The sequence below is a fragment of the Mobula hypostoma genome, chromosome 19, assembly GCF_963921235.1.
Source record: "Mobula hypostoma chromosome 19, sMobHyp1.1, whole genome shotgun sequence".
In the NCBI taxonomy this organism is placed as follows: domain Eukaryota; kingdom Metazoa; phylum Chordata; class Chondrichthyes; order Myliobatiformes; family Myliobatidae; genus Mobula; species Mobula hypostoma.
Genome location: NC_086115.1, coordinates 30686478 through 30703304, shown reverse-complemented (window position 1 = coordinate 30703304; position 16827 = coordinate 30686478). Strand labels below are relative to the sequence as shown.

The window sequence follows — 16827 nt, the reverse complement described above, 5'->3', positions numbered from 1 at the left end:
TGCTGCTTCTGCCACAAAATCCAGAATGACTGGTACTCTCACTGCCACTTGACTGACTACCTTTGCTTTCAGGACTAATGGTATGCTCATCAGACAACTGACTTTGAGTGCTCAAACTTTTGCTGACAGTTTCAGACACAGTTTGTTGACTGGATGCTGCACTGGATTTTGTTCTATTGCTAATAATACTAGATTCATCTTCCGTGACTGTGTTTTTAATGTTTTCATCCTCTGCTTCAGATGCAGTGTCTTGTTCTTCACTCGACTCTTCCTCAATAGTGTTCTCTGAGCCAGTGGTAAATGTTACTGAGGCACTTATACTTGCTCCTCTTGCTGAAAATGTCCTGTTTGATATGCTCTTGCTGCTTCTTGAAGCAGAATTTGTCCTGCTACTTACACTTCCTTGAGTTGATGAGCTTTGTTTTTCTCCAGAACTGCTTGTGGTTGATGTTCTCTGACTGTCTTCACTCTCTGACATCGAACCACTTTTGGTTGCTGTTGATGTAGCCTTGCTACTCCTGCTTCCTTGTGAATCTGTTCTTGAGCTTGTTAATTCTGTTGCCGTGCTGGTGGCTGCATCTTCATCAGAATCATCTGATACTTCATCAAGATCTTGTGATGCGGTTTCACTTTTGGATGGTGTACCTGACACTGAATCCTGAACTTCTGATTCAGACATTCTGCTCTGTGAAGTTTTACTGCTTTGGGAACGAGATTTTTCAGAGGTTTCACTTTTGAATTCTTCATCAGACTCAACGTCATCTTCATTATCTCCCTCTGATTTTTCTTCCTCTCTCTCAGATTTTGTCTCCTCATCTGTTATGTCTGTTTCTTTATCACCTTCCTCATCAGAATCCACTGTACTTTCAGTTGCTTCATCTTGATCAAGTGTCACTTTAAGATAATCTTTATCTTCAACTTCTGATTGTTCAACACTGCTAATTGACAAGTCATCATCAGTCTTTTTGAAGGAATCCCTTTTCTTCTGTAGGTCATCACTTTCTTCCTCAGAGGCATCACTCTTTTCTTCATCACTCTCTGTTGTGACATTAATAGAGACCTTTGAGATTTTTTCTTCCTTTTCGGACTCACCTCGAGTCTTGGATCCATCTTCCTGTTCACTTTCAATAACCGAAGTCACACTGACAGAGCTTTGAGATTTACGCCTGAGTTCCATTTGCTTGGAAATTTTGACACCCTTTAAAATTTTGCCCATTTTCTTTCTTTCTTTTGGCCTATCCACTGTTGATTTTTGGAAATAGTTGCCATTAATGACTACGCTTTCTGATTCTTCACTTACTATACTGTCCTGGCTTTCCACACGCCGTGCAGAAACAAGTTTGGCATAATTAGTGTCCTTGCTACTACCTTTCACTTTCTGAAGTATCATGGGAAATATTTTTACTTTCTTCCATCGAGAGGGATACGAGATGGAAGGATCAACTAGCTGACTACTGCCTGCCTCAACCTTGCCAATATCTCCTGTTAGTTTACTAATCTGAACCACACTTTTCAGCTTTCTCTTTCCCTCTCCACCCTGAATCCTTCCTGCAGCCGTACTCTCCTCAGTCAAGGGGGCATCTGCTTGTACTGGAGCACCACCTTGGCCTAATGCATCACTCCTTGATGTTTCTGCACTAGTCTGATCTCCAGTCTCCTGTTTAGCACCTTTCCTAACCGCACTTTTGACTTGATGAATTGCCTGAAATTATGAAAATGGAACTAAATTAAAGAGCATACAGAGAATTGTTATGAACAAACAAAACAGTTTCAGACATGATATTACACCTTACTGGTCACAGTAAAAAATACTTGCATGAAATCTTTCGTATTTTCAAGGCAATTACAGTTTACAGATAATTACGTTTGAAATATGGTCACTGTTGTGATGTTACAAGTCAAGTTTATTATTGTGTGCTCAAGTATAGTGAGATACACTTACAATGAAAAACATGCTTGCAGCAGTATCACAAGCATGTAGTTACTGACAACACACAGAATATAAACTATACATAAATTCTACAAGACAATGAAAAGAGAGAGTGAGAAGACTGCAAAAGCAAAACACAATCATAGACAAGTGGTGGTGCAAGAGGTAACTGTTGTGTTCTATTGCTACGGTAAGGTTCAGGTGGTGTAGATTCATATGGTTTGTATGATAATATGGCAATAAATAGGTAATTCACAAGGTCCAAAAAGGACGACAAGACAACTACTTGATTGTTGTTGGTTGAGAAATGAACAATGGCTCCAGCTTTCTCATCCTTGACTCTAAATCTGGTTTTTTTGAAGCTGGAGGAAAATTGCTTAATGATAAACCAAAAATCAAGTTACTTCTGAATGAATGACCAAATTCCAGTACTGGTAGTACTGAGGGATGGAAAAATTCTGACTTTCACAAGGCGGAAATGGTCAGAGGGTGTGGAATAAGGAAACTGGGCCGCACTCATGTTTTCATCTTCAGACCCTGAATCAGAATTAGAAACTTGCTAGGGTGAATAACTGACTTTGATCACTAAATGAAATAATTGATTCAAAGTTTCACAGGATCTCATAATAAAAACTTAATAATGAGATTGGATAGAATGGAACAAGAATTGTTGGATAAAAGGAATATATACTCAGTGGCCACTTTATTAAGTACACCTGGACATCTGCTTATTAATGCAGATATCTAATCAGCCCATCATATGGCAGTAACCCAATGCATAAAAGCATGCAGACATGGTCAAGAGATTCAGTTGCTGTTCAGACCTAACATCAAAATGAGGAAGAAATGTGATCTTAGCTTAGTGACTTTGACCACGGAACAATTGTTGGTGCCAGATGGGTGGTTTGAGTATCCCAGAAACTGCTGATCTCCTGGGATTTTTTTTATGACATGGGTCCCTACCATTAACCAAAGAGTCCATGGACCCGAGGTTGGGAACGCCTGCTCCAGAGTTTACAGAGCATGGTGCAAAAAAACAATAAAAAAACATACAGTGAGCACAGTTCTGTGGACAAAAAAATGCCCTGTTAACGAGAGAGGTCAGAGGAGAATGCCCAGACTAGTTCAAGATGACAAGAAGGTGACAGTAACTCAAATAACCATGCATTACAACTATGGTGGCAGAACAGAATTTCTGAATACACAACACACCGGACTTTTAAGTAGATGAGCTACAGCAACAGAAGACCACATATATACACCCTGTGATCACTTTATTAGATGCAGACGCCGACTTGGTTCTAAAAACATAGCTGTATTTTGTGGCTGATTCCTTTTCCAAAAGGTCTGAAACATGGTATGAAAATCAATCATCCTATAATTGATAAATTATAAGTGCTTTTATTATGATGGGACTAAATACTCTCTTTTGAAATTAGATCAGCTTTGTTACTTATGCTAGGAGGGTTTTTATGTTTCAAGCATTCAAGGGAACCGTAGCCGGAAAGATACAGAGAGTGGAAAGGGCCTGGAATAGTTGCCAAACTTGGCAGTGGTCTAGGGTTAAATTTGTGGTTACTTTTTGCTGATCTGTCAGTGTGGTCTTGCTAGCAAGTGCTGTCCCAATCTCCCAAACAGTGCAAAGGCCTTGCACCAGGTACTGTTGTAACTTGAGTGCGCCAGATAAGGCCTATCCCTGAAACAGCTGATTAACAAAAAAAACTTTGCCAGCCACATAAGCCAACGGTCTCTTACTTAGCTATGTGTTAAACCTGTAAAGGACTTTAATGTTTCTGAATGTGCTTTTAAAAATTATTTTAATTAAAATGTTAATTTATCAAGAAAAGTCATTTAGAAAGAGTGTTGATAAATTTAAAAAAAACTGAAGTGGACTCAAATAATTTAACAAAATATGAGCCATGTAATCTTTATCTGATGTGAGAAAGACTCAAATACCTTATGCCATATATTTCTATGATCACAATTTTTTGGGTGGATCGATGGGAACGGGAAAGGGCCTTGTTCGCTGTTATTGTCTTGTTTCGTTTCATTTTGTTGTTGTTATTGCTGCTTCTTATGTTGTTCAGTGCAACATTGTGGGCATGCCATGCAGGCACCAGATTGTGTGGCAACACTTTTGGTCTGCCCCTAGCATATCCTTGGGTGTGTTGGTTTTTAACGCAAATGACAGATTTCACCATATGTTTTGATGTACATATGATAAATAAATCTGAATCTAAATTTAAGCGAAAAATTTATTGATTTTTAAAAAAGTTGGCCTATTCAATCTAGTCCAAATAAAAACAGTCTTATCTAGTCTTTTGCAGCCCTTTCCCTCTGTTGAAATAAATGGAGTCATTGTTCCTGTGGTAAGTGGTAAACTGGTACACATTCAGTGTACAGCATGTACCTGGGAACTGCTGCACGCGTTCTCATACAGGAATCTGTGAGAAGTCCATTATTGGGCAGTGCCAGGAAACTGGCAGTGAAGAGCAACCAATAGGCTTGGGGCCTCTGCGATTTCACATTTACACTTCCAGGCAGTCGGTCTGAGACAGACCAGCTCATATTTCCTCGCAAGTCCTGACCCAAAGTCTTCTAAATCTTCAATTATATGTCATCCTTTTCCCTTCTAAAATCAAACCCGTTTGAATAGCTGGTGAGGTAGGAAATTCGTGGTGAAAACTAGGATGAGCAATTCAATTAAAATAAAGATTCTTTGAGAATGCAAATTAGATGTGATCGTTGTCTCTACACTGTTTTGTAGCTTAGTTGATGTAAAAAGGCACAGGACTGGAAAATATTTATCAGGTTTTGTTTGAACTCTTTGAAAGTGTGTGGCAATTGCCTGAAGGGTTGGGGGTGATTGGGGTCTTGCAGGGTTGATTCATGCAACTTTCCCAAATTGCATATAGAGGGACCAACTGCCAATCATTGATTCCCTCGGCAGGTAATGCCTTGAGTTATTGGATCTGAGGTTTTATTTTATGCAGAAAGCCCTCATGCAGGAGATGGTCAAGTACTTGCTGTACAACTACCCACCAGTTTTATTGGTGATAGGACTGACGTTAACAGTTAATCACTTTTGTAATACCCAGAAAATCAGGATGACTCTTTTAAAAAATAACAATCAAGCATGTAATTGGGATCAATGTTTGGTGACAGGTTCCTTTGTTCTGAAGGGGAATGGTTCTTTATGGTCCTTTCAAGGTGCCAGCTCTCACAACTTATCATAATGGGATGTGAGTCCACTGCCTTCAGCAGTATCGAATCACACGAGGAACTAGATACTAGAAGTTTTCAATTGGATAAGGAGGGTTATCTGTTTCGTTTACTCTCGTGGCATTCATAAATCAGGGAAAGTAAAATAGATAACTAATGTTATATTGTGGTTGATTTGTTAGTCACCATTAAATTAATGTTGTGATTTAATTAAGTACATTACATTACAAATGTACATCAGTGATATAAGAAAGATACCAACAACAACTTCATGCTCTGTATATTGGCAATAAAAAAAAGAATGTGTATTTTGACCTGAATCGTAAATTGAAGCTTTAACAGCTGTCTTTCAAAATTGTTGATGTTTCCCATTTCAATGTGTGCTTCATTGTCAAAAGGAAGTATATTAACATTTAAATGGAAAATAAATCTGCTACATATAACTACCTCTCCATCTGCATTTGATCCCTGTGGACTATAATAGTAACCCCCATCATCTTCCATCACCACCTCGCCATAATCGTCATACATTCCGGAGGGAGAGATTAATCGGCGACGACTTCCATATTGTGGTACTTCATACCTAGAATTAACGTCACAAGCTCATGTTAATGTATCTTATTTTAGGCACAGAAATTCTATGAACCATGTAAAATTGCAGTTTTAGCCAGAATAATGATCAGCAAGACAGCAGGAGCAGTCCACCTCACTGTGGGAAGATTGTTGCTTATTTAATGTTGAGAACAGATGGTTCCTTTGGTCAAATCCCACTTTTACAGGATTTACTTAAATTCAATTCTTCACAGTTAATTAATTATTTTGTGGTGCATTATTGAGAATTGAGTAAGCTGCCACCATTTAAAGACCATATAATCCAACTTTATTACAACATTTGAAAGTGCTAAGTTGAATGTTACACACAAAACATTTACTAAACATCAATTAGATAAATGTTATTCGATAAAAGGTATAACTATTCCTAATTAAAATACGGGACTATTGCTCAATGTTACTAAATGCCAAACAAATAATCCTGTGGAATTTAAGTATTAATATCATATACATCTTTCTATTCCATCTATGTTGTATTGTTAACCACGTCCCTTGTAAAAAACTCAGTATACTACGTATTATGCAATGCCGTTAATATTTTTACTCATGCAATTCAACATAAAGTAAGGGGAAGTCTTAATAGAATCCAATTAAATTCATGCTGGAAGATAGGACTGCAGACTTTTAATCACAGTTCAAGAGTTTTATTTTACACATTAGCAATACATCAATGTCTTAAATATATTCTATTATTCCATATGAAGTTGATTCTCTTTACTATGACCTTCCATTATCTGGATCTTCTCCAGATTATGTTAGTATTAATGAACATCAAACTAAATGGCTCAGGTTGGTATTAGCTGCCAATGATGAGGATCTGCGTGCAACTTCACAGCACAGTCAGCTAAATCTCAGAGAGTACCTTCCAATAAAATCAGGACTTCCACAAGTAAATCTTCAACTACTGAACTTTAATGTACCAATACTTCTCCATGTATCAGGGGTAATACGCATTTCTTATTTACTCTTTGCTTTCAGTATGTAGACATTGCTGGCAAAGCCAGAATTTATCGTTTATTCCTATTTGCTTTTGAGAAGGTAGTGGCTAGTTGCCAACTTGGACATGTGCAACCCTTCTGTTAAAGGTATCTCCACAGTGTTAAGAGGAAAAAAGTTCCAGGATTCAGAGCAGCAAGAGATTCCCAGTCAGGGTAGTGTGTAACATGCAAAGGCACTTGCAGTTAGTTGGATTCCTAAATACCTGATGTTCTTTTCCTTCTTGGTGAGAGGTCATGGTTTAGGGAGGTGCTGGTGGCATACTTGCTGTACTTGTAGATAGTGCACACTGCAGCCACCGTAGAAGCAGTAGAAGAAACAAATGTTTAGAGTGGTCATGGAGTGTAAGTAAAGTGGCTACTTTGCCCTGGCTGTTGTTGAACCTTTTGAGTATAGTTGGAATTGTTCTTATCCAGGTAAATGAAGAGAAAGCTATCACACTCCAGATTGGACCTTGTACAAGGTGGAAAGGATTTGGGATGTCATTTGGTGAAACACTGCTTATAGAATACCTGGTACAGACGTACCCATGGTTTACATGTGTCTCTTTCAGTTCAGTTTCCCCAGAATATTAATTGTGGGGTACTTAGAACATAGGACACTATAGCACAGTACAGGCCCCTTGGACCATGATGTTATGTTGACCATCTTTACCTACTCTAAGTTCAATCTAACCCTCCCCTCCCCACATTCCTCAATGTTTCTATCATCCACGTGTTCATCTAAGAGTTTCTTAAATGTCCCTGATGTATCTGCCTTTACTACCACCTACTATTTTGTGTATAAACATTACTTCCGACATTCAATTACTTAAAATTATGTCGCCTCATATCAGCCATTAACACCCTGGGGAAAAATGTATTTGGCTATCCACTCAATCTTTGCCTCTTATTATCTTGTACACCTCTATGAAGTCACCTCTCACCCTTCTTTACTCCAAAGAGAAAAGCCCCAGCTACTTGGTAAATCTCCTCTGCAATCTCTCTGAAGCTTCCACATGCTTCCCATATTAAACTGACCAGAGCTAGACCCAATATTACAAGCGCGGTCTAACCAGGGTTTTATAGAGCTGCAACATTACTTTGTGTCTCTTGAACTCAATCTCCCGACTATAAAAGCCAACACACACTTTCTTCACAACCCAATCGACTCTGAGGAACCTATGGATGTGGACCCCAATATCTCTCTGTTCCTCCACACTGCTAAGAATCCTGCCATTAACTCTGCACTGCCTTCAAAGCCAACCTTCCAAAGTGAATCACTTCACACTTTTCCGGGTTGAACTCCATCTGAGACTTCTCTGTCCAGCTCTGCATCCTGTCAATGTCCCATTATAAACTATGGCAACCTTCTACACTATTCAGAACTCCGCCGATGACGATGAGCTGCAAAAAGAACTGAACATTGTGCAGTCATCAGCAAGCATCCTCACTTCCAATCTCATACTTGAAGTGTGTGATGAAGCAGCTGAAGATAATCAGACTTGGGGAGCTCATGCAATGGTGTCCTTGGATTGAGGTCCAACATCCATGGCTCTGTGTGAGGGTATGATTCCAGCCAATGTAGTGTTTTTCCCCTTTACCAGGACTCCTGGGCACTGTGGTTAGTCAAGTGCTGCATCCCAATGCAACCTAACCTCCAAAAGGAGTACACTTTTGAGGCTAAAAATTTGCAAGCTAGTCAGTAGTGCCTGATGCCTTAGGCTTTGGAAACCACTGAGAGGTTGTCATGGAGGTGAGACATGCACTCTTCATTGTGCACTCACAATTGTAGATATTTTCAATAGAATAGGTATCAAATTTTGTTAAACATGTCAGTGATGCTGGGAATCTAAACACACCAACTTCATCAATCCAGAGTACAAATATCAACAGCAGCTTTATAATTAACAGTTACTGAGAGAGCCTGGACTACTCTTGCAGCCTCAATTATTAATGACAACTGCACACTCAGCGTTTGCACAACTATGATTCTAATATTAATAAACCATTGCTCGTTCCGAAAATTTTCTCCAACAATCAGAAAAGGTTATTTCTTTCATTTGATAGGCTCTACAGGGAACCACAGAGTGTAAATGATGATATAGAACAGACTGATTAATGTGAGGTAGTAAAGATGAGCAAAAGTTAGATCTAATCATCTCCACGGCATAAATTGGGTGGTAAATCACAGACAGTTCCTGATAAGGAGGGAAGGTAAAGGGCTAAGGATTTACAAGATATCCTGGTTATAAGGGTATTGATCCCAGCATTCGTACAATAGAGATAATTCAGGATAGAACTGAGTGTAACTGCAGTACACTCTAAACTGATGCTATCATTACTGGTCACTACATACAAGGAATTCAGATTTCATCTTGCAAATAAATACTGAGCAAACTTAAAAATGAAGTCCTTTGAAGGTTAGGAGAACATTTTATCTTTGGGTCATGTGACAATTCTATTTGTGACTAGATAATTGCAAACATTTAGTAAAATTGCTTTCATACATCAATCAGCAATACTATCACTGAACTATGATTAGCTCATTACTCAGTGTAGTATAATTATTTTTTCAGCCTTTGCTCCATTTTTTATTTTGCTTCAAACTCCAATTGCAGGTTTATTAAGGTGAATGACAATGTAAATTAATATTTAAAGGCTGGCAATACTTACAATCCTGGAAAGGGGCGCAGAATATCCCAGGATACAATGCTGAAATAAGCCTGAGGCAAAGGCAACATTTAATAAAGGAGGCAAGATCAGTTACTACATGTTTCCTGAGCAGTAGGCAGCAGTCCTGACCTCTGGTGCTTTCTGTGTAGAGTTTTCACCTCATAGGTTTCCTCTGTGTGTTGTGGTTTCTTCCTATATCCTAAAGATGTGTAGACTAGTAGATTCACTGGACACTATAAATTGTCCTTAGTGAATGCTAGTGATGGATTATGAGGTAGTTAATAGGAATTTGAAGGGAAATTTAGGGGGTTAATGCTACTGCTCTGACTCAGTGGGCCAAAATTGCCTCCATCTATGCCATAAGGAAATATAGAATTAAGTCTTACTAGTTCCTACTTCACTCCAGTGCAGTGGAGGGATATGTAGAATATCAGTTCCTATGGCATAAAAAGACAAGGTACAATAACTTGCCACATCATATAGAGCAGCCTAAATAGTCATACAAAATAGGCAACTGCCAGCATAATCCATCTTTGTCCTCATTGTTCTCAGCCAAATGTGCTGACATTAGGTCCCCTTTATTTAAGAAAGGGTACGCTAGCACTGGAGGCAGTCCAGAAGATAATCAACAGGCTAATTCCCAGATTGAGGTATTATCCTGTCATGAGCAGCTAAAGAAATTAGATCCATATTCATTGAGGTTTAGAAGAATGAAGGATGAGGAATGTTAGACTCTGAGGGGTAAATGTCAAGATGCTTTCAGTAGTGGGAGGATCAGGAAAGAAGGGATAAAGTTACAAGTCAGGGGTAGTCATATAAGAATACAAGGCAGTGGTGAATCTCTGGAATTCTCTGTCCTGGACATTTGGGGAGGTTAGATCACAGGAGGTGAGAGGTGTATTGTTTGAATGTTTGAGAATTGATGGTTAAAGACAGAAGAGGAGATGAGGCCTGGTGTAGATCAGCCATGATCATATTAAACAGCAGTATAGGCTTGTGGGAACAGATGGCCTAACCTTAGTTTATGTTCATTGCCGACTGGTTACTGTTAAGAGTTTGCAGCTATCTGAGAGGAAAGCGTGGATAAGGAAATAATTTTAAGCTGCTGATCCTCTTCCCTGTTCCAGGGAAATTGGTTGACCAATTGAGATGGGCACTTTGGGTACTAACTAGCTGTCCAATTCAACTATAAATCCTGTGTTTCAAAAAATGGTCAGGAATTCCACTCTGAAAAGGTAGGAGACAGTTTATTGGCAATTGTTTGTTAAATGAAGACCCATAATTTCCATGTTAAAATGGGTGCCTGTTATTGGACATGGATCAACATTAATGTCCCTGCACAATAGCTTTAAAAGGAAATATGCTTTGAAATTAGATGGGCCATGGGGAGCATTTGTGTCCTCTATCATTTCCAATCCCATATGAGGGGTGACCTAATTGAAACCTATTGAATGGTGAAAGGCTTTGATAGAGTGGATGTGGAAAGGATGTTTCCTATAATGGGAGAGCCCAGGAGCAGAGGACTCAGCCTCAGAATAGAGGGGGAGGGGTCCTTTGAAAACGGAGATGAGGAGGAATTTCTTTAGCCAGAGAGTGGTGAATCTATGGAATTCGTTGCCAAAGGTGGCTGTGGGGGCCAAGTCTTTATGTATATTTAAGGCAGAGGTTGACAGATTCTTAATTGGTTAGAGTATGAAGGGATATGAGGAGAATGCAGGAGATTGGGGCTAAGAGGAAAAATGGATCAGCCATGATGAAATGGTGGAGCAGCCTTGATGGGCTAAATGGCCTAATTCTGCTACTATATCTTATGGTCTTATCTGCTTCCTCGACCAGTCCACGGAGCTCCCCTAATTTTACAAAACGCTCAACCTGCAGATTGGCTCCATGCAGATTGCAAGCAATTTTTGAAAGTAGCATGCTGAAATGGAGCACCTGCAGATCACTACAATGCTCACTTCTCTGTGGATTGTCACCTTGTCGTGGTGGAGAAGCTTGTGTGGTCCTGTGATCCTGAGAGCAATGCTATTTGGAGCTATGCTCCTGGTAGGGTCACTCATGGCGGTAAGATCGAGAGTGAGGTCCCTGACAAAGAACGATCCAACCAAGACCTCAACGGTGGAACAGGTGGACGAAGTTACTTCGAACTCAACGGCTGTGAAGGAGGATGAAGGCTGAAACAAATCCATCAGCTCCAATCATCGTGGTTTCCATGTTATTGGAATCAGTTGGTTGATTTGTGAAGTATCGTGTGCTTCTTGGAGTGCGACATCAAGTACACGTTAAACAAATACACGCACAGGCGTCTTCGCTCTGTGGGCCACTTCTTCAGAACAAAGACCATCATCCTCAACCTTGTGGGATAGCCACAATGATGACAATGCTCACATGAAGTCTGAACCTGAAAACCATTCAACTAGGCCTTGTTATTTCTGCTTAGGGCTGCTTTTGAAAATATACACCTTAACCAATCTGTCCAACTCGAAATAAAACTTCCTTGTACTCAAGTGCCAGGGCCAGGGTGGCACGGTAACATAGGCATTAGCACAATCACTTTACAGCACCTGTCATCAGGGTTTAGTTCCTGCCCTGGTCTGCAAGGAGTTTGTATGTTCTCCCCGTAACTGCGTGGACTTCCTCTAGGTGCTCCGGTTTCTTCCCACATTCCAAAGACCTTGGTGGAGGGTGCAGATACTTTATTGTTGGTGAGGGAGGAGGGGGGGATCATTGTTTTGCTGCTGCTTATGAATGGGGGGGAGCTGGGGGCGGGATTTGGGGTTCTAACATTTAACTGTCATTTATTCTTTGGGGCGCTCCTCTGTTTTTGTGGATGTCGGTGAAGAAAAAGAATTTCAGGATGTATGTTGTATACTTTTCTCTGACATTAAATTGAATTTATTGAACCTACAGTTGGTGTTAGTGAGCTATGTTGGCGTCGGATGTGAGGTGGCATCTGTTGGACTGTCCTTAGACCAATCCTCACTGATCTGATTTGACACATTTCACAGTCTGTTTCAATGTTTATGAGACAAAGAAAGCTAATCTTTAAAAAATATTTTACTGATATTACATTTTTCATTGGTGTTAAATATCATGGCAATGCGGTCATGTTTTCATATATCATGCAGGCCATCATACATATCCCAGCGTGTTCAGAATAGAAGTTATAAACATTAGAGTTCTACATATATTTACAGGTGAATTCCAACTTATAGTGCCAACCTGTAACCCTTGATTCCATAGTGCCAAAGAGTCATACAGCATGTGCCACCAAGTCTATGCCAGCTATCAAGCATTTACTTGCACATCCTGCACGAACCAAGTTTTATTTTCCTCACAGTCCTACTCCATGTTCCGCACACAAGGGGCAGTTTACCATGGTGAATTAACCTATAACCCTCAAGTACCCAGGAAGTGGGAGAAAACTGGAGTACAGTGAGGGAACCTGGGTTGCTGAAGGGAGATAGCATCACTCTAATTGTGCCCATTCCAGACTGGTTACTTTGATGTACTCCGCCTAGGTTTCCTTTCCATAAGTTAGGGAAATAGGAAAAAAGGAACATGATGCATGATAAATGTTAACCCGCTCAGTGACTGTTCCAACTGGTTAGGAAATCTAAAATTCAACTACTAAATGTCGAAGATAAAAATGCTGCAATAAGAAAACTGCAATGGATTTATAAGACATACCTCTGAGGTAACTAAGATACATTAAGGGCATTTAAAAAAGTCTCCGAGATAGGCACATGGATGATTGAAAACTGGAGTGCTATGGAGGAGGGAAGGGTTAGATTGAGTAGGTCGGTGCAACATCGTGGGCCTACGAGCCTGTACTGTGCTGTGATGTTCCATGTTCTATGTTAAAGTATGCACCTCTTTCCTCAGAAAGAATTACATATCAGCACATATAACCTTCTTAAATAAATTAGCAGCAACGGCTGGGGCCAATTTTCAGCCTTGGCCCAGAATTTGCTGTGAAGTCACTCATGGCAACCGTAAGGAGACTAATCTTGAGCTCAGATCTTACTTAACTTCATTGGTCAGTTGGCAACTTAGTACAGCAGATTTTTTGTCCTGTTTCTGCCTATATCCAGCCAGCAGATCCACTAGAAAGAGGAAGTTGATATGTAGACAGAGATCAGGACAAAGAAACAAAATGTAACCTTTTCCTGGGAGCGAGTTTCAGCTGCTGGTTAAGTTGCTCATTCCCCAGCATTAAAACTGCAGCACAATCACACAATGAGCTCAAAGTGCATCAGTTGAGGAGCCTGCTACATGATTTGAATAGGAATGATGGGCCTACCCGATGATTAATAGCAAATAAAGAGCCTATCAGAGTTTATTTTCCCTGTTGTTTGTGTTTTAAACAGTTAGTGGTTGAATATCCTCTTTCATATTCCTTCGAATTATCTCACCCAATAAATGCTTGCATTTTATAATTTAAAGGTAAAATAAGAGCTTTCAGCCAGTTATGATTTGTAGAGTTTTAACTTACATACATAATATAGCCAGAGCACCAACTATTTAATTTCTGTGATTTATGTGATGGATTTATATATAAATAAATTTGATATCCAGCTAAAGATTTTGAAGAGCTTTACAAAAATGCTTACCCAGGCTCATAATTATAGTAATCCTGTGCATAGTAGTCCTGGCCAGGATCAATGCCTGATTCCATAGAGAGTTCCTGCCATGCAAATATGTAACATAATAAGAATTTGTGCTCATGTGTTACTGATTTATGCCTTAATCAAGATAAATGATTGAAAATCAGTCTTTCAGAATGTAGATACATGTATATATTTGTAAACATACTGTGTTTAATTAAGACATACGTAGATTATTGTACCTCAGGTCTGAGAAGCGAAGGTCTCAGCAATTGCTGTTGCTGGAAAGGAGTTGTAAGAGGAAAAGGAAAAAAAAAGAGCAGCAGGTGGTAAAAGAGATAAGCATTTAATTTTTGCTTCGAAGAGTTTTGAAGATTTGAAGTAGCAAGATGCACATGGTGATTCTTACCTCTTGTTGTCCGTATCCCCTCCTGAAAAGAATTACACACAAATAACACATTTTTAAGATGGTATCAACACTTAATTTGAAACAGTTATGAAGACAACAATGTGCTGCAGTTATTAACTAATAACTTTTACATTGAACTTTACACTTAACACCATAGATAAGTCTCCACTGTGAATGTAATTACCTGTATTTCAATTATAGGTAAGAAATAGGTGAACATTGCATGAGATAAATAGCTCTCCTACTATTTATCTGAACAACATAAAAGTCTATGATTTACCAATTTATCCTTGATTGTTTTTACATTTTAACAAGGTAATTGAAATCAGGAATTACTTTATATTTAAATAATTTAATAGCAGAGCCCAAATGATACGAATCTCGGCAAATTCCTCATTTAGTTTTCAATTAGCCCAGAGCAACCTCTGCAATATGCATTGAGTATAAAATGCTCTTCATTTTATGCTGGACTATAATATACACTCAGTGGCCACTTTATTAGGTACATCTGTAAACTTGTTCATTAATGCAAATATATAATCAGCCAATCATGTGGCAGCAACTTAATGAATAAAAGCATGCAGACGTAGTCAAGAGGTTCAGTTGTTGGTCAGACCAAACATCAAAATGGAAAAGAAGTGCGATCTAAGTGACTTTGGCCACAGAATGATGTTGATGCCTGACAGGGTGGTTTAAGTATCTCAAAAACTGCTGATTACCTGGGATCTTCATGCACAACTGTCTCTAGAGATTACTGAGAGTGGTGCGAGAAAGGAAAACATCCAGTGAACAGCAGTTCTGTGGGCTTTACACCTTGTTAATGAGAGAGGTCAGATGTGTATGGCCAGACTGATTGAAGCTGACAGGAAGATGACAATAACTCAAATACTTACGTGTGACAACAATAGTGTGCAGAAGAGCATCTCCGAACACAGTGTTGAACCTTGAAGTGGATAGGCTACAGCAGCAGAAGACTTCACTGAGTTCTACTCCTGAACCTGATAAATTGGCTACTGAGTGTACATTTGTCAATCTTGCATTGTACTAGGGGAGAACTGTATATTTTTGTAGAATGCAGGATTCTATCCAGCAAAATACTACAGCTCTGAACGAATAGTCACTTAAGGAACCATAGAAAATAAACACAAATGAGGTATAAATTAGACTATTCTTGTAGAAGCACTTAATTTCAATGAAGATTGAAGAGTCCTAATTTTAAAGCGTAGTATTCCTAAATGCTTTTCAAAACAATCACACATAACACTGAAGTACTCCAAATTTGTGAATGGTGAATGACGTTGAATATACCAATACCCTCCAAGAAAATGCAAAGCAACATCTCAGGAAATTATAAATCACTCCAATTTAAATTGCAATCTCTAATGTGCTTCTATGATTTACATTTAAAAGGAAAAGCAAAGAGGATAAAAAATAGAATCATGCCAAATAATTTAGGGGGAATATTGTGGGTGCTCTGGGAAGGGGTATAAAGGCATGATTGATGATTTAGTGTCAGGAATAAAATAGCTATCTGCAAAGGCTAAAAATTCTATTCAGTGCAAGCACATGATGATCAAAACCAAATTATTTCAATTGTCCTCTGATGTGAAAGTAATGAGGAATTAATATGTAGATTTATCATGATGGATAATTTGAAGTTTACAAAAAAGCTACTTAATATTATCTTACATCTGGCATCTCAAACAGCGATGCACTTAGTTTCTTTGCAAGGCTAAAACAGACAGTTTTATTATGCGCAAGGCATTAAGGACATTTTAATGGTTGTACTCTGATGATTAACCAGCCAATCAGACTTTAACCCTTCACTGCCAAGAAGAAAATCAACCCAATGCAACTCAAGTGAATCAACGTTATTCAGTATTCTGCAGAAGATTTTTTTCTCCGTCAGGGAATCAGGAATTTAGCTACTGTTGTGGAAGAGGGTACTGGATCAGAATCAAACCTTGACAGGTGTTTAACTGTGGATAATTTATAACAGATTAATTTTCATGAGACGATTACATTGGAGAAAGCAGAAAGATAGCTCTTGGCTTCCTTGATGAACCTCTATAAAACTAGTTCAGCATGATTGACAACTAAAATGAGAATTAATGGGATATAGAAATTTCTTGTAGGAGGCTGAAAGCTTCAAAGGAAGGAAGTGTGGTTTTATCTAATTAGAAAAAGACAAAGAAAGATGTGAGAGGTGAGCTGTCAATGTTTTAGCTGGTGCAAAAGAATAAGTCTGAATTTAGAACAAAGCCAACAATTTAGGTATCAAATCGATAGGAATGAAGGGAAGGGGAAAGAGAAATAGATTAACCTGCAGCTTAGTAAAAAAGTGCAGAAAAGGTGAGAACCATATTGCCAGTAAAGCATGAGGCCAGAACTTGCAAG

General features: G+C 39.0%; 1 protein-coding gene across 1 annotated transcript in view; it reads right to left on the bottom strand.

The window, feature by feature from the left end:
- The window catches only part of pcdh15b (protocadherin-related 15b), a 785155-nt gene that overhangs the window by 6223 nt on the left and 762105 nt on the right, over nucleotides 1–16827 (bottom strand). The window contains exons 32-35 of the mRNA XM_063072091.1: nucleotides 14431–14452; nucleotides 14264–14302; nucleotides 14028–14101; nucleotides 5600–5735 (exon numbers count right to left, since the gene is read on the bottom strand). Of these exons, the coding sequence (XP_062928161.1) occupies nucleotides 5600–5735; nucleotides 14028–14101; nucleotides 14264–14302; nucleotides 14431–14452 (271 nt within the window). The remainder of the gene's footprint in view (nucleotides 1–5599; nucleotides 5736–14027; nucleotides 14102–14263; nucleotides 14303–14430; nucleotides 14453–16827) is intronic.